Source organism: Pristis pectinata, chromosome 7 (genome assembly GCF_009764475.1).
Source record: "Pristis pectinata isolate sPriPec2 chromosome 7, sPriPec2.1.pri, whole genome shotgun sequence".
NCBI lineage: Eukaryota > Metazoa > Chordata > Chondrichthyes > Rhinopristiformes > Pristidae > Pristis > Pristis pectinata.
Window position 1 is genome coordinate 30,296,701 of NC_067411.1, and position 19,590 is coordinate 30,316,290.

Consider the following 19,590-nt stretch of genomic DNA (forward strand, 5'->3'; position numbering starts at 1 on the left):
GATTTCTTCTATATGACTGATAGGCAAAGTGGCTTCCTTCAGTGTCATTGTAAGTATAACTTAGGATAATGGGCAGAATGATATTTCTCAGATTCTAAAGGCTCCTGATCTGGTATAAGAAAAATATCCTGGCTTTCTTCTGAAAGCTGGGCATCCTCTGCCTTAGAACTGTGTGGGAAGGAAACTAACCATGGCTCTCTTTATATTGTTCAAACCTCCAGCATCACTCCTTCACACACCTTTTCAAAGACAAATCCCCGAACAAGTGGCCTTGGCAATTACCGAATGGTGTCACGTCTAAGCTGCAACCATAGTAACTCGGATCACTTAACCCAATTCATGTTGGCCTGGGTCTTATAGATACATTCACAAACATACATGTCTGGAGATCCGTGCTTTCCCTGAAGAGAGGAGTGATGTACAAAAGGCAATAGATTTGTTCATGACACTCCATAACTAAACAAACCACAAAAGCTTCTTCCACTGCTAGAAAACCAAATATAATCTCTCAGTAAATGAAAATCAAAGAGAACTGCAGACACTGAAATCTGAAAAACAGAAAATGCTGGAAACATTCAGCAGGTCAGGCAGCATCTGTGGAGAGAGAAACAACGTTAATGTTTCAGGTCTGAGGCCTGTTGTCAGAACCGATCCTTTCTCAGGCCCACCTGGATTGATCAAGTTGACTTAGACTTTTATCAAAGCAGATGTAGTGGGTATTTAAAGGTTTAGATATACAAACCTGAAAAACTAATCAAATTCATTGGATTGAGAATGGTCACAATTTAAAAGCTGTTGATGGGTGTAAAAACCTGAGTTAGATGTAACAACTGTTGAAGCTGGTTATCATCAAGGACTGAAAACAAAGGCTGATAGTCTAAATCTTCACTTGTTTTGTTTTCTTCTCTCTGTTTTCAGAAGTCACTCTGCTCAATACAACCAAACTAATATTCCCTGTTGGTGCTTGCAACATGGGAGAGAGAAAGAAAAACTTCCACCCCTGTAGGTATCACTGGAAGATTTGATAACCCTCTATTTCAGGGACATCAAGTTCTGAAGCATCCCTGACACCTGTACTGGTTATGCACAATAGCACATCAGTCAGCTCTTGGTAATGCAGCAACATTAAACTAAACACAAATTTGTTACTTATTGCAACAAGCAGGAAATGCAAGAGTCCAGCTCATACCTTAGTACGTACACTGGATAATGTGCGTGAGCTCTCAACATCACCTTTCCAAATAGTACAAAATACAACTTGGATCACTGCCACTGTACAGAACTATTTCCAAGAAGGGCTCCAATCAACCCCTCATTTGTCCATCAAATAGAGTATTCTGTTGAAACTGCGCTTTGCTTTCAAAGTCGAGCTAGGGGTGCAAGCGATCCCAATCTCAGCTCAGCTGAGATTCTACTGCACTGAAAACCAACTAATGAGAGAGGCTGACACAAACAGGAATATCACATATTTGGGTCAACTGGAAAGCTTGAAGCAAGATTGGCACATGTTGAAACAAAACATGTGACTTATGTGGAGACATACAGATCAAAGGATTATCATTCAGTAAGGCCACCATTTATCAACCAAACACAAGAACATAAGCACTTGAGAGACTGGTTGATCAAAGTCAAAAGCTCAGCAAATTTTGAACAAAAAGGAATGAAAATGCAAGCTTAGCATATGGTAAAATTCGCAGAAAGTAATCTCGAGTGCAAAATTCATATTTTTGACAAATAGTGATTTACTGCTGATGACAGGAGAAAAAATAATAAAGTATATAAAAATATACTAAAGCAAGCTAAATGCAAAAATGATTGCAATCTGGCACAGGTACAAAAACAAAATCTCCCTATATCAAAAGATTATATATTTGAAAAAAATAGCCAATGACACACCCTTAAATGCATAGTATCTCACTGTATTTTGGTTTCCCTGATCGGCTTTTTACTTATGGTAAGAGATTGCAAAACATTCAACGAATGATGATCAGCTTTTATTAAAAAATAATTTACTTAATGTTGATTGCACAAGCTAGTTTTAAAAATATATTGTGGCTCTGATGATTCCAATATTTACTTCTAATAATTGACACCTACTAATTGAGGAATACTGGATTGTCTGCAGAAGGTTAACAAATGGGGGAAAGAAAGCCGAGGTGGATGCAAGCCAGTGGAAACTTAAACCCTGAATAAATTTAGAAGATCCACATGTTTGCTTATTTGGGAATAGTGTAACCGCTGGTTGATGAACTAATTAGGTATTTCATTTTTTAAAAAATATCAGAACTAATCCAATAATCACTGAATTTCATTACATTCTTGAAATCAATATTTTTAATCAATATTATAAACATGCAACAATATTTTATCATTCATCAAAACAACCCCAGGACAATGATTTCCTTAACTTTATGAGACACACACAAAGTATTTAGATTGTACCCTTGCCCATTCCAAGAATAAGCTTAAGTTCCAAAATGACAACACATTATTTGGACATCAGCAACATTATTACAGACTAAAGCAAAAATAACTGAAAGGCTTCCTTGCTTTCACTAACCTCTGTTCAATGACGCTGAACTGTTGATATCTCCTGTGATAAAGGAAGATTCAGACTGCTTTCGAACCGTGTCATTCCACATCCTTCGAATCCGGCTCTGGAGAAAACCACAGCACGAGGCAAGTAAGTCAATGATTTCAGCCCAGAACAGATAGTTCACTCAACAATGGAGCTCAAGAGAGTCTCTGGAATTGTCTGCATAACAAACCAGGACACATTTCTCAAACAGAGACCTCTTAACACCTTGCCACCTCGGATTAGGGAGCTGCTCACTCCCCCTTGCCTGAAGCTTCCAGACACAAATAAAACTGATCCAGCTCCAAATAAATCCTCTGCTAAACAAAACAATTAAACCATTTTAAACAGCTGTGTTAACACATCCCATCACACTTCACAAGCACAACGAGCTAATTAAAGCAACCAAAGAGATTGTTCCATTAATCCATTTCATCAGCCAGGCACCACTCCAAGAATAATAGAAAATTTGTGATGCGTAAGGAGGCCATTCAGCCTAGCAGGTCTGTGTCAGTGAAAAATAGGAGTTACCCAACCAAATCCCACATTCCTGCATTTGATCTGTAGCTCTACAGGGCATGGTTCTTTACATAAACATTCAAGCATTGAAAGCATCTACAGGAGGCGCTGCCTCAAGAAGGCAGCATCTATCATCAAGGACTCCCACCATCTAGGTCATGCCCTCTTCTTGCTGCTACCATCAGGCAGGAGGTACAGAAGCCTGAAGTCCCACACCACCAGGTTTAGGAACAGCTACAGTCTTACAACCAATCAGGTTCTTGAATTGATCTGCACAACCCTAACCCTACCTCAGCAACAGAACACTACGGACCACCTCTTGCACTATCATGAACTTGTCTCTTGACTGTTTTGTTTTGCACTAATGTCTTATTTTCCACAGTCTTTTCTTCACTGTCTTGTATAATTTATGTTCTGTGTTGTCTATATCTATATGTCTGTGATGCTGCTCCAAGCAAGTTTTTCATTGTACCTGAACCTCACCGCACTTGTACACATGACAATAGACTCGACTTGACTTGACTTGATACACACCCTAAAGGCATGTGGGTTGGTAGGTTAATTGTCTGCTGTAAATTGCACCAAGTATGTAGGTGGGTGGTAGAAACTAGAGGAAGTTGATGAGAATGTGAGGAGAATAAAAAGTGTAAGACTGGTGTAAATGGATGGCTGAGGGTCGCTGTGGACTCAGTGGCCTCCTTCCATGTTGTATCTATCCATGATTCTAAGAACAATATGACTTTATTTTTTATAGTTGAAACATGAATGGAGGAAGAAAGGTAATGATTTTACCAGTGGCATGTGAACCCTTCCATTTCTTTTACTTCCTTATACATTGACTGATAGATAAATCTAATGATTTATACAACAATAATATTTTAGCAACATCAGAAATGATTTTGTGAGTGTACACAAAACTTTTATACCTTGCACTGAAGCTAAAGAAACATGGTGGACGTAGATTTTCTTTTTCTTTAATTAACCTAACCATTTAAATTCTGCACACTGATGTTAAATTAATTTTTAAGCTTCCATTTGTGTTGTGAGACAGCTGGATACACTCCTGAATATAGAAAGCTTAATTTTTACTCTGTTGCTTTAATTGGGCTTTAACTGTGGTCGCCAACAACGATCACTTACCAGAGGACAGCACACACTTCTCCAAAAGTGCCAGGCTCACAGAGAGGGTTTGAGATTGATCATGGGAAGTTGATTACTGGGGTGTCTTGTGAAGCAAATACAGCCCCGTTTGTAGAAAGGTGATAGTAACATTAAAGATTCTATACTTGTGTTTAGCTTGCAATATGAAGATGAATATGGCATAGCACAAGGCTGCCATTAAAGAATAACTAAATGTCAATTAGAATCACATAATGATACGTTTTATTCTCTTTGTATAGATGTTGTTATCAGCAGTACTGCTACAGACTGCATATGGACATCAGATTAACATAGAACAGTACAGCATAGAACAGGCCCTTCGGCCCACAATCTTGTGCTGACATAGTTATTCCCTCCTACCTACAGGATGCCATATCCCTCTATTTTCCTCTCATTCTTGTGCCCATCCAAGCCAGTCTTAAAAGCCCCCAATGAATTTGCCTCCACCACCCTATCAGGCAACACATTCCAGGCATCCACCACTCTCTCAGTAAAAAACGTACCCCTCACATCTGGTCTGAACCTACACCCCCTCACCTTAAATACATACCCTCTGGCATTGGATTGCTCAATAATGGGAAAAAGATATTGCTTACCCACCCTATCTATGCCCCTCATAATTTTATACACTTCCAACAGATCACCCCTCAGCCTCTGCCGCTCCAGAGAAAAGAGCCCAAGTTTGTCCAGCCTCTCCTGATAGCACATGCAAATTGTTCAGTAATCTCTGCTGTATCACAATTGTATTATGTTTTTTAATCCACAGGACTGTTCAAGGATAGTTCCCAGCAGTCTGAAGACCTCAGACTAGAAGCTCAATCACATAGCACTTCTTCTGGTGCTTTGGACCTGAAAATAAAATTGCTGAATTCTGGAGGAGACTGTCATTATGGCCACTTCCAGCACGAGACTAGGTCAATCACAATAAAAGTTTCCCACAAAATAACGTTTTGAGGAGTGACCATCATTGGTCACTCCTGGTAATAACCATGCTTCCAGGGCACTGCCTGAACTACAACAGTGCAATTTAAGAGAGGACTCTTGACACAGATCCCAGCCTAGTGCTCAGAAACTGACTCACCTCAGATCTTCCCCACACCTTCCCCAATAACAAGCCCCAGTGACCACCACCAGCCTGATTATGGGCATCTCCTCCACTATACTGATCTCCAGCTTCTCCTTGACCACACCCAATGCCCCAACCTCTGGCCACAACATCCACCCCAACAAACAGCCCCAAGTTCTCCCACTTCCCCAACCACAAGGTCATGGCCTGCCAGCCTACATCCCTTCCCTCCTGAGTATCGATCGGTTTCTGGCTCTGATTGGGCATCTCTCTCCAGTGGTCTCTGAACTGGTTCTAGCTCTGGAGTCATTGCGTTTTCCATCCTGCCTCCCGTTATGTGTGAAGGATAGTGTGCTATCAGTAGCACCCAAGGTCTTCAAATATGAAGAGGGAGAGAGTCTTTTTGAGCACTTCAACATTAACTCAGAATTGCAAATGTGCTCGGCATTCAAGTTTTAACATCAAGTGAACTAACAAGGTGATAAAGCTGTTATAATTCTACTATTTTGCCAACCTTGATCTCAATACACAAGTTATGCATGACTTGTTACACTGAGACAGTAACAGGTTATTCTTCAACCATAACCAGTAAGCAAAACAATGAGGATTGAATCCTGAGGAATGCTTGTGGGCGATGACCTCTTGTCCACAGCAATAAGTTCCAGCACTTCTTTATACATCATTAACGCTAAACATGTCACCCCCTTTCTGACTTGGAAAACATTTGGTAGCTGGGATTCAGAAATGAAAGAAGATTATAGTGCAACAGAACACTTTGCTGATCAATATAAATAAATACAAGATAGTCAGTATCCATAACAAGATAAACTTAATGACCTGCAGTCCCTCTGTAATTAGCCTGTTTCTCCAAGGCCCATTTGTTATTTTGTAGAACACAGAACATTTGTAGCATCTATACACATTTCCTGTTCATTCATTTTCCTGGAAATAAGGCTATCTGGGGTACAGGAGGTGACAGAGTAAGTAACAGGGAGGAATATGTCCAGGACACAATGTTAATTGGTGAACACCAGGGTTCCGTTGACAGAGAGCTCTAATTCGAGGGAAATAGATTTTCTTTCCAACAGAAGGTAACCAAGATATATTGTTCAGAAAATACAAGTTTCTTGAACCATTTGGTTCTTGAACCAACCAGCACGACCTTAATCGCTACAGTTTAGCAACACTATGACTGCTTTGATCACTTTGTACTAAAATGGACTTTGCTTTTTTTGTTCTAATTTTATTCTTGTAATTATGTTCTTTCTTGTAAAAATTGTATGTAATTTATGTTTAATTTATGTTTTTCTTGTGAATGCTGCTTATATGATGCTATGTGCCTGTGATGCTGCTGCAAGCAAGCTTTTCGTTGCACCTGTGCATGCATGTACTTGTGCATATGACAATAAGCTCTACTTTGACTTTGGTTTTGTGAGCTAACAGAAGACAAGGGATTCTGCAGACGCTGGAATCTGGAGCAATACACAAGATGCTGGAGGAACTCAGCAGGTTAGGCAGCAACTATGGAGGGAGATAAATAGTCGACATTTCAGGTCGAAACCCTTCATCAGGAGTCTAAATCTAAATAAAGGAAACTTATATTTTTCAAGTTGAAGTCTTACTTGAGAGCCTGTAGAGTATCGGCCGGGAGTTCGAGCACCAGATGTCTTTGCTGACCCGAGAGAGCTGTCTGTGCTTTTCCGACTGCAGCACTGGGTACGGAAGCATTTGCCGTATTCTTTCCTCACCTAAACAGTGAAATAGAAACTTGCATAAAGATCTCAACTCTGAAACAACTCATTAAATCTTTGCAAGGCTATTTATCCCACTGTCCATTTCCTTTAAATTATTATTCATTCCTACGTGAATTGAACTGAAACAGTGTTACCATCAATAGCAATCTAAAAGGAAAGTCAACTCTCAATTAATATAACCGATGTATATTTTTCATCAAAAGCCTGAGATTAAGGCAATATTTATTATGGACATGGCACTACACTCTCTTTACAATTATTTCCTTATCTCAGTAGAGACACATTGCTTTGAAGATGTTCCCTGACACATGATTGGTAGGTATTTCCACAAGTGTCATTAAAGCCACATTGTTCTATAACCGCAAATGCAGTGCCAAACTAACTCTGTATTTTTATGAGACAGCAGTTTAACTGATCTTTCTGCAGTTCAGTTCTCCCATTTCACCATTATCTGACTTCCATGATTACAAGCTTGTCTCCTCCATGTTAAAGTATAATTCTATTGTTTCACTTTGATTATGTGTGCCTCACAGTTCTTGTATCAGTGTAGCATCCCAGAATTAATCTGGTGAAGTTTTGTTGCCTTCCCTCTTTACATCCCTCCTTGGGTAGGAAGACCAGATATCTACTGTAATGTGTGTGCGCGCTCATCAGGATCTCATAGAATTGCAGGAAGACATTGTCACCTATGTATTCAAATCCTCCCACAATATAGCCAACACACCGTTTTCTTTCCTAATTGCTTGTTGTATCTGTATCTTAGCTATCAGTGACTCATAAATACTAACACCTTTCAATTTCTCACCATTTAAACAACGCACTGCCTTTCTATTTATTCCTAACAAAGTGTATGTCCTCATATTTTTGCACTTTTTTTCCATCTACCATGTCCTTACCCATTCAGCTGGCCTCTCTGTCTAAAAGGAGAGTTAACCATATTAAACAGTATAAATCTCAATTAATAAAACCAATGTATATTTTTCATCAACAGCCTGAGATTAAGACAATATTTATTATGGACATGGCACTGGACTCTCAAGTTCACTGAACTTGAAGTCTCTCTGCATCCTCCTCACAACCCACAATCCCACCCATTTAGTCTCATCAGCAAACCTGGATGTGCTTGTAACACTTGGTCTACTCATCCAAGTCATGAACATGGATTGTGAACAATTGGGTCATCAGTGCTACAAGTTCCATTCTGTTTTCTGTCCATTAACCAAGCTTCAATCCACACCAGTTTGTTCCCCCCAATCCCCATCTGCTGTAAATGTGTTTCATCATCTTTTCTTGTGGCACCTTATCAAAGACCTTCTCAAGGTCCAGATGAACCACATCTTCTAGTTTTCCCTCATCTACAAACTCAAAAAACCCTCTTTTCCCCTTCATAAATCCAATGCCAAAACCTATAATTATTTTCTAAAGGCTCTGGTCCATTTCCTAAATAAAAGATTTTGGAGCCACTTTCAGCTTAGTCAGCAAAAATACTGAACTGATCAGAACTTCCAGCAATTATGAACAATTCCCATTGTAAGGCACCTTAAAAAAACTTGTTTTCTTACATTAGGTTTGAGTGAGCTTTTAATGACATACTGAGCCATCATTAGTGTTTAAGTAGTTCTCTGGTCTCATGAACTGGTTTGGCATTCCCTCAAATATTAAATTATATTCCTTCTCTTTTAAGGACATAGAACAGTACAGCACAGTATGGGCCCTTAGGCCCACGATGTTGTGCCGACCTATATAAACACCTACTCCCTGATCAATCTAACACCTCCCTCCTACACAGCCCATAACCCTCCATCTTTCTTACTTCCACGTGCCTATCTAAGAGTCTTTTAAATGTCCCTATTGTATCAGCCTCCACCACCATCCCCGGCAGTGCATTCCAGGCACCCATCGCTCTCTGTGTAAAAAAAACTACGTCTGACATCACCCCTAAACTTTCCTCCTTTGACCTTAAACTGATCTCCTCTGGTATTGGCAATTACCACCCTGGGGAAAAGGTGTTGGTTGTCCATTTTTTAAAACGATAAAACAATTTATATTTTACCTTTAAATTGTTTGTGATACTTCGGCTCCTTAATCTCATGTATATTCAGGAAGAAATTTGAGCAAAGCAATTATATTCTTCTCACCAGAAACCACAACAAAATTCATCAATGCGACAGTAACATGGTATGGGACACTGCTGATAGCTTCTATTTACAAATGATAAATGACTACATGTCTAGATACAACCCATACAACTGTATCCCAACCTAAATTAATGCCATTGGATATGAGCAGAGAAAACAAGAGAACGTCAATATACACTGTAAAAGCTGCTATGCCAGTTCTGTATTGGAAATGACATGTGGACTAAGGTAGAATAAAAACACAAAACACTGGAAACACTCAGCAGGTCAAGCAGCATCTGTGGAAAGAGAAACAGTTAAGATTTCTGGTCCGTTAGAACTAGGAAAGAGAGAAAACAAGTTAATTTTAGGTAGAAGAGAAGGTAGGAAAGGGATGGGTAGGACAATAAAGGGAATATCTTTGATACAGTGGGACCAGATGAGTTAACGTGGCAGTTAAACTGGACTTAAGATCAGATTAATATTCACTGTTTCTCTCTCCAAAGGTGCTGCCTGAAGTAGAGTGTTTCCAGCACCTGAAGTTTTTTTTGATTTTCATTCAGAGCAAGATGGATACTGAGCAAGTCATTTAAAGGTATTTGAGTGAGATTTAAATGGCACTTGGACAGTTAGACAGAGAGGAAAGTTTTAGAGAGATATGGGCCAAATGCAGGCAAATGGGACTAGCTCAGGTAGGCAACTTGGTCGGCACGAACGAGTTGAACCTAAGGGGCTGTTTCTGTGCCGTATAACTCTATGACTCCATGTCAGATCTCCTGCTGAAGACCCCCAATCATGACTTTATAATAGGGACAAAGATCATGCAACAAATGGCACAAGTCTTTTATATAGAGAAGTTTCCCAGTTAAGTTCATTATTTAATTAAACATTTATGCTGAATAGGCTCTCATAGAAAAAAGGCTTTCATAACAAGAAATCTGCTAACGTATGAAGAATACTTGTAAAGGATTGAAGATGCTCACAGTGCACAGATGTGAGATTCTGAGTGTATGCACAATGTGAAATTCTCCTTAAGTGTGTACATGGAGTTTCCAGTTATTAATATTTCTTACCTATCTGGATTCATTTCATTTAAATGTCTTTGTGTTTATAAATACTGGATTAAAATGCCAAGGATGTTTTAATGACATGAACTGAAATTAAATCAATTAAGCCAAACAAGACAGTTACATTTTCTAATCTTTCAAATATCATACTGTCGTATTTCTAGTATTATTATCCTACTATTGATCAGTTGCTCACAAATGAAACACTTGACATTCTAATTGGTTCACCACTGAAAAACCTGCATTGAGACTTAACTTATGAGTTGTCCATTTTCATGCACAACAGAAGAATGTTAAAAAAAACATTTTTCATTTCTTCTTTAGAACTTTATTTATACAGCACGGTAACAGGCCCTTCCAGCCCAACGAACCCACACTGCCCAATTACACCCATGTTAACCTACTAACCCATACATCTTTGGAATGTGGGAGGAAACCAGAGCACCCGGAGGAAACCCAGGCAGTCACAGGGAGAACGTACAAACTCCTTACAGACAGCAGCCAGAATTGAACCCCAATTGCTAGTGCTGTAACAACGTTACTCTAACTGCTACACTACCATGCCTCCTGAAGTTTCAGTTCTGTAAAGAGTTTAGAAGGCTACTTGTGCCAACTATAAATATATACATTGGAGAAATCCCTGCTGGCTTTGTTTTTTAGGCATGGTCCTTACCTGCAAGGGCAATTTTTAGAGAACGTGCAAGCAGATTTTGCACACAAATTAGAATAAAAAGTCCTATTTAGCCCAAGATGCAATCACATTTCACAGATGTTGTCACTGGCCACCAGGTAAAAAAAACATATTAAAGTGTGTCACTTGGGGATGGGGAGATGTACTCTTTAAAAATGAAATCTTACATCATCTAATTTAAAAGAGTTTAAAAAGTTACTGGAAGACGTGCATTTAAGGTGGGAGGGGGAAAGCTTAAAGGAAATTTGTGTGGCAAGTATTTTTTTAAACAGCATGGTATGTGCCTGGAACATGTTGCTAGGGATAGTGGTGCAAGCAGATATGATAGTGGCATTTAAGAGGCTTTTAGATAGACACATGAACATGCAGGGAATGGAGGGATATGGATTATGTGCAGGCGGAAGAGAGTTAATTTAATTTGGAATCGTGTTCAGCACAGACATCGTGGGCCAAAGGGCCTGTTCCTGTGCTGTACTGTGCTATGTCCTATTTCCCATTTTAAGTGCCCAAGGAGTTGGAGGGTATGCTGAGGTGCAATGGGAAGTACGAGGCTCACAGAGACTGTGAGCTTGCTATAAGCAAGAGATTGTTGGTGGCGTTACTCAATTCCATTAAGAAAATGGTGACATAGATTTTCCATCTGATTCCCATCCTAGTAACAGTGTAAAGTTGTATGGAATGAAAAACGATTGGAAACTTTTAAATGATTTACAATTACACACTGGAGTTTCCATGATGTTTTACACTGAGTCATAAGCTTATTCACCTCCAAGCAATCCGTGTCCACAGAAATGGCAGCACTTCCGGGGGGATTGGAGAATTCCTATCAAAAATGCTTTCCAGGGTTTGTCATATTGTGTCCAAGTTCTCTGATGTACAGAGTCCTATAGTCACATAACTCCACCAATAAGGAGCTGTAACCAACAGTCAACTGAAACCCCAACATGTTTGCTGATGTTACAACTAATTTAAACTACTTTACTTCCAGTTTAAACAAGTCTAAATCAGTCAAGTTAATTACTAGTTTAATTAGTTTGGCACAACATCATGGGCCAAAGGGCCTGTTTCTGTGCTGTACTGTTCTATGTCCTTCTATGTTCTAAATGGATCTGGGATTGGAAACCAAAAGTTGGAGTTATTTGAAATCACTCCCTGCCTGAACCAATTCTCACTTTAAATTATTTTAAATTCTGTTATCTCAAGGCATCATTAGCCTAGATTCTGTCAATAATTGATTACAAATCTAACATAACTTTATTGCACTGATTACTGAACATTTTGTATTCACAATCGCATTAATAAGCTTGAGCAGAAACCTAGAGAAGCAAGAGGATGCAAAGGGTTGTAAACTCAGCCAGCTCTATCACAGGAACAACCCTCCCCACCATGGAGGACATCCTCAAGAGGCAGTCCCTCAAGAAGGTGGCACCCATCACCAAGGACCCTCAACATTTGGCACACGCCCTCTTATTATTACTACCATCAGGGAGGAGGTACAGGGACCTGAAGACCCACAATCAACGATTCAGAAACAGCTTCTTTCCCTCTGCCATCAGATTTCTGAATGGTCCATGAACACTACCTCATTATTCTTTTTTTTTTGCACTATTTATTTATTTTTGTAATTTATAGTGCTTTTATGTCTTTGCACTATACTGCTGCTGCAAAACAACAAATTTCACGTCATATAAGTCAGTGATAATAAATCTGATTCTGTTTATGTGCAAAAACAACAGTGTCCATCAAATTCTGGGCAAATTGTATCAAATGCACCCATCCCAGGCCCGTGCCCTTCAGTATCCCCAGAGTGAGGGAGATTACATGGCCACCTTGAAATCAAGTGACTGCGGTAAGGATTATTGTCACATTACTGTTGGTTTTAAAGTATTTGATATATCTGATATAAAACTGAAAGATTTTAGTGCATCTTATTGAAGAATGATAAATCCAACATCCCAAAACATAAAATATCAGTCTATTGGGATGAGAAGAAATCTTCAAACCTTAATCTGATTTATAATGAACACCTCACCCTATCACTGCAAAGAAACCCAATGGGTTATGACAGCAACCTCTCATCTTTATCATCACATTAAAATTACAAAATACTTCCAAGCAGATCATCTTTCTGCTGACACAGACACATTAAAACATTAACAGAACATTGATTACTCTAAAATTAGTATTTCCTGACTTCAGAAGGTCAGAGTTTAAACAATAAACACTTAAATCTGAAAAGACAATTAAAGACAGTTAAACAAAGGGGTAAAGGTTAATGTGTGTAGAAAAATTAATGAACTCTGACAAGTCTTTCCTAATCTCCTTACACAGCAATTGACTTCTGGATTATTATGATAACACAGTAAAACCATTACTATGAAGATCAAAAGAAGTCATCAGATGTTATGTTCCTCTCAGCCCACATAAGAGAGTTATAAATACATTCATCTAACACACATAACTAACCTTCTTCTGTAGGACACAGTGGAAAATGAATATAAACATTCCCTGCAGTGAGTTGAAAATGGTGAAGAGATATGCCATGATAACAGTGCTTTCATTAATGAACATAAGTCCAAAAGCCCACGTGAGTCCAAGAAGGCAAAGGAGAGCTATGGCACCAATGACCCATGATCTGTAAAGAATAAAAATACAAATTATTTAATGTACTTTCACATTGTTTCTGAGAAATAGATATTCTGTGTCAACTTTAGTTATTTCAATCTTCAAATCCCCAATTAATAAGAATGTTTCAAATGATCTTGTTGTTGGTATTTTTAATCACTACATTTTTACTGATCCAAAATAGGTTACTCTTTCTTTATAAATAGGATAAGATTTAAAGCAATTTAGATGTCTTCCATTCTGGACTTTTAGCAATCAGAAAACAAAACAGCACCAATAAACTTAGGCAGCATAGGAATACCGAGAGACATCTTTCACAGTTGATAAATCAGTTTTTAAGAGCATCTTCCAGAAAAATTAAATCATCAGTTGAGCATGATTCCACGAATTTAGATCAGGGCATGTAAACTAAACAAAGCCAACAAGGAAACATATTGTAGGGCCTTTCTTCCCACCTCGGTCCAGAATGCCCACCCACTTCCCGTCCAAAATGCAAGGCAGAAAAATTATGTCAGAAGCAAAAAAGACAAGAGAAATGAAAATAAGAGGAAATAAATAAGTGAGTTAGTCTGCTATTAGCAGTGAAATCAAAATGGTTACAACAACACATCATTCGTGCTGTGGGATGGGGATGATAACAGACACAGGAGAAGACTCTTCACCAGAAGAACAAACTGAAATTATTAATCCAGTCAGCATTCTCTGTTAAATGGCCACTTCCTCCCCAAACCGCTCATTTTCCCAAAACTAGGCTTTTGCTTTGAGAGTGTCTTGTCATAAGTTGAAAAACATTGCAAGAACAATCACCAATATTGTGATTTTTCAATTTTTGCACATTTAATTACTGTTCAAATCAAAGCATTTACTCTAACTGCTTCTTCATTGTGAATTAATTATGCAATGTGACTAAACATGGCTAAATGAACTTTTTTGAACTGTACCCAAACACAACAAAGCACTTGGAAGTAATTATATGCAACTCAGCAGGCTTTACTTCTGTTATAGTGACACCATAACCAGGCCTACTTACTAACAGGAGATCTTAAAGTGAGGTGTAAAACCTGAAGTTGACTGTGCCTTGTTACCCTATTAAAATGTAGGCATTATCCTAAAGGATCCTGAAGGATTATACAGATGGGACACCCCAATGCACTGTATTTTTCAAACGAGTTCAAACTTGTCCAATAATTCCATTTCTTAAATAAAGCAAAATATCATTTATGAATCTGTTAGAAAGGAACACTGTTGAATGAATCTTGGGTTGCTAAGCAGCTCTGAAAATGTGAATATTTAAATAAATTTTCTGGTTCTCTACACAGTTTGCTCTTCCGTCTCTATGCAGATGACAGAGGCGACAATGGAGAAAAATATTATGGATGGGGCCAGCTTTCAGTACATGTCAAAGGCCACACAACATGACGCTTGTAAGTTATTCAGATCATTCTTACTTGATGAAGGGTCTGTTATCCTCACAGCTAAAGAATGCATGAATGCAAGGACAAAAACAGCAAAATTAGAAAATAATGGTTTCAGCAGCAAATAATAAAATAAAGAAAACTGAACCACCAGAACAAAATTTTTTCCAGCTGCTCCATGCCACCCAAAGCAAGTTGGTAACAAGTACCAGGAAGCAGCTCTTCCTCACTTTTGCTGAAGAATTCAATGACCAGCACATTACTGAGTGTCTCCCACCATGGGCATTTCCAATATTGTGAGGAATGGGATTTACCAATCAGATTCCAACAATCAAACCTTTAAAACAAGAACAGAAATGCTGGAAGAACACATTTCTGATAGTGTTTCAGATTCCAGCATCTGCAGTTTTATTTGTTTCCCAACTAAGCCTTTGACTTCCCTTTCGGCCTTCATATTCTCAAGGTTTAATTATTGCTCATTAACAACCTTTGGTGCTGGTAGATTTGCCTGGTGTACAATACTCAATACATTCTCCATACATTTCCAAGGAGTGGACCTTTAAACACTGGATTAGCAACCAGCAGATAGGTGTGCTAAGTGCCCTCATCATACAAGTTATGGGAGCTAAGAAATCCCCCTGCCATTTTGTGACTAACCTCACTCATAGCTGATATAGAACGTGGTTATGGTCATGCAAAGAGCATCCTCGGGCCAGACCATCATCACCTTCCAAGGTTCACATTATCTTATAAGGGAAGAGTGTGATGACACAATCATGATTGCACTTGAACTTTTTAGCTACTTGCTAAAAGACTTTATTCAGCATCAGTGGAGTTGTGAGCAAAATAAATTATATAAACAGGCCTAGTCCTAATGCACTGGGCATTGGAGAATTCCTTCTTCAACATATCATCAGTAGCAATCTTTATGAGCATCAGTGACCACTCCAGAAGAGTGATGGCACGGTGGTGCAGCGGGTAGAGCCACTTCCTCTCAGCGCCAGAGACCCGGGTTCAATCCTGACCTCGGGTGCTGTCTGAGTGGAGTTTGTACATTCTCCCTGTGACCACGTGGGTTTCCTCCAGGTGCTCCAGTTTCCTCCCACATGTTATTAAGTTAATTGGCCGTAGTAAATTACCACAAGTGTATAGGTGAGTGGTAGGATCTGGAGGGAGTTGATGAGGATGTGGGGAGAATAATAAAAAAAGAATTAATGCAGGTTGATGTTGATGTAAGATAGATGGTCAGTGTGTACTCAGTGGGCTGAAGGGCCTGTTTCCATGCTGCATTTTTCTATGATTCTGGAAACAAGAAGAAAGTCATGTGTGGCAAATGCAAAGCTACTAGAAGTAAATGTGACTCAAACACTTCAGGGCTGTGATACAACACCGTCAGTTAATTAATGACCTTCAGGAGAGTGGCTTGGTCAGCCACACACTGCCATTCTCAGGGAAACTAGGGATGGCATAAAACATCGACTTTTAACAGTCTTTGGTAGATTTGCCCTGGTGTACAAGATTCAATACATTCTCCATGCATTCCCAAGGAGTGGAGCTCCTTGTTTGTCAAGAGGAGTGGAGTTCCTCTAATTTGGCAATGATGGGCCACCACATCCAGACACAATAGTAATACAAGCAACATGAGAGACTGTGACCTGCAATTAATAATGGGCCAAAATATACACCAGTGTGACTTAACCTCCCTGTAATCACGTTGAAAGGATTCATGTCTGTTTTAAGTTGCAGACTTACTTCTTCTTTTAAAATGAAGTGTAATAAAGTTTATTTTCATGTTCTGTCCCATTGCTCAAATAAAACTAAAAAATAAAAGTGGAGTCCATGTTCTCTATAGATGGCTCATTCCCCACGTTATCAACATGTCAAACAAGCACTTAGGAACCACAAAGACATTCAAAACACAGTGCATCTAGGTACACTATTACATTAGCCAAAACTAGTCTGCAGTGAAGGGTTAATGGACGGAAAGCAGCTAAAAGAAGTTCCTGAATTGATTGTGGCTGCAAACCACAGGCAGCAATCTCAGGAGACAGGAAAATAATCGGGCAGTCAGTGATAGCCACACAACATGCTACAAAGAGACAGAATAAAGCATTTCCTCAGCCTTCTTCAGCAAGTCAGACATAAAACAGTCAAACTTGAGAGAGAATTTTCTGGACAGGATCCCTTAAAATAAATCGAATTTCCGTAGCTTCAATTGCACTTTCATCTTGTTTTAAATTATTGGGGACTTTGACATGTCTGGCAAAGTAACTAACAGGGCTGTTACATATAAACCATATGCAGGTTGGAGCTTAAACCAGAGGAATAAAACTGCAGAATGTATTTATGTGGAGATAGCAAGACAGTCATGTTTATGCAGCTCCGATTAGAAAAATTTAAATATTCACTTTGTGGTTAATGCAAAACAAAAAAAATTTCTTTGGAATAATCCTTTGCACATTGAATTCAGGCGAATGTCACTGGAAGGGCTTTCAGCCGGTCATTCTGGTCAGAGTGTCAAACTTTGAGAGTGTGACCACTTGAACTGCAAAAATCTCTGAGGACCATTCACAGATCCAGATATCCAAAAGTCAATTTTGTCCGTAAGTTGGAAAATACACAAAAAAAAATCACTCGATATGGTGACCACACGTCCACAGTATTGTAATGAATGGCATTAAAAGCACACAAGACTGATAAGAAAGAACGATTACATAAAATGGAGAGGGAGAGAACAAACGCATGTATGTACATTGGACATTTGAGTTTAATACTTTGGGAATGTGGATGTCCTTAAGTCAAGCGTTTGAACCTAAGGACAACCTGTCGTGTGGATTTAAGGATATTTCTCTCCTCCTCCCACCCCCTCCCCCAAGATGGCATTAACACAAGTCGTTGGCCTTGGTACATCGCTACAAGGTATATCATGATAGAACACAGAACAGTACTGTTCAGTAAAAGGCCCTTCAGCCCACCCTGTCTGCACTGACCATGACGCCGATCTAAAGTAATCCCATCTGCCTGCACATGGTCTATATCCCTTCATTCCCTGCCTGTTCATGTGTCTGTCTAAATGCCTCTTACACAGTGCCGTTGTATCTGCTTCCATCACCACCCCTGGCAGCCCATCCCAGGCACCTGTGTAAAAAGTTGCTCCGCACATCTCCTTTAAACTTTCTCCCTTTCACCTTAACCATAGATACGGTGAACGCAGTCATTTTTCCCCATTTGGGGAAAAAGGAATTAGAGGGTATAGCTTTAAGATGAGAGAGGAAAGATTTAATAGAAACCTGAGGGGCAACTTTTTCCGCACAGATTTTTAAAAAAATTTTATTTACAGTGTGGTAACAGGCCCTTCTGGCCCAATGAGTCTGCGCCACCCATTTTAAACCCAAATTAACCTACCCGTACGTCTTTGCAATGTGGGAGGAAACCGGAGCACCCAAAGGAAACCCACGCAGACACGGGAGAACGTACAAACTCCTTACAGACAGCGACGGGAATCGAACCCCGATCGCTGGCGCTGTAATAGCGTCGCGCTAACCGCCACGCTGTGGAATGAGCCAGAGGAAGTGGTTGAGTCAAGACAACAACATTTAAAAGACACATGGGCAGGTACATGGATTGGAATGGTTGAGAGAGATATGGACAAAATGCAGGCAAATGGGACTAGCTTAGGTGGGTATTTTGGTTGGCATGGATGAGTTGGGCCAAAGGGCCTGCTTCCATGCTGTAGGAATCCATAACTCCGTATGGTCTCTGTTATTTAACCTTTCCACCCTTGGAAAAAGACTCTGCCTGTCTACCCATCTATGCCTCTAAAGGGCAAACAAGTGCATCATGTTGGGAAAGGAAGTGCTACTTTAGCTGAGCCACTTTACGAAGTGACACACTTCCTGGTGGACTGGGGGCAAAAGAAAGGGAATGAGTATAATTAAAATTATGCATCACATCGTAGTTATTATGTTGGTCAGTCATCTCTGAATAGAATTGCAGTTATTTATACATTCCAGCTCACTAATGGTCTTAGAAAAGGTCTGTAAAACCATTTTCATTTATTATGCAGCTCTTTTCAGAAAGTTAATCGAGAATGATTTCGAAAGGGGTATTAGTTGGTGCTGAATAGTAAATGCTTTTCAGTTGTCTTGGGGAGGGTGAAAAGGAGGGAGGAACAGATCAAGAAGCATCAGTATGCAGTTGTACACACTGGCTGCAAGGAGGAAAGACAATTTGCGACAGAACAAAGAAATTCAGCTACAATGACAAAATGAACAGCCACTAACTACAAACTCTGAATGGGGGTTGAAATGACATCTTTTAAACACCAGCAGTCATTTCAAACATACTGACCACTGCTTCAGAGAAGTGAAAGATCATATACCACTTCCTTTTCAATAACGTTGAAGAACATCCTTCCACATACCTTTATAAAGGCATTGCTTTACAATGCCTGGAAATACATGCTACAATAAATGCATCTCCATAAATCAATTTCATCAATGTTCATCCAATCAGCTTGTAAAGCCATACAGCAAAGCTGTGTTTGGATAAAAGCAATTAAATTTGTGAAGTGCCCCAGTCTACAGACACAGTCCTGCAG

The 19,590-nt window shown here is 39.4% G+C and overlaps 1 protein-coding gene across 2 annotated transcripts in view; it reads right to left on the reverse strand.

Annotated features, from left to right (window-relative positions):
* adgrl3.1 (adhesion G protein-coupled receptor L3.1) overlaps nt 1-19,590 on the reverse strand; it is a 506,938-nt gene that overhangs the window by 27,151 nt on the left and 460,197 nt on the right. The window contains exons 19-22 of one of the 2 annotated variants that reach the window (XM_052019288.1): nt 15,024-15,050; nt 13,417-13,585; nt 6,944-7,069; nt 2,561-2,657 (exon numbers count right to left, since the gene is read on the reverse strand). In XM_052019288.1, coding sequence (XP_051875248.1) covers nt 2,561-2,657; nt 6,944-7,069; nt 13,417-13,585; nt 15,024-15,050 — 419 coding nt within the window. The remainder of the gene's footprint in view (nt 1-2,560; nt 2,658-6,943; nt 7,070-13,416; nt 13,586-15,023; nt 15,051-19,590) is intronic. The other variant, XM_052019286.1, reaches the window with a different exon arrangement.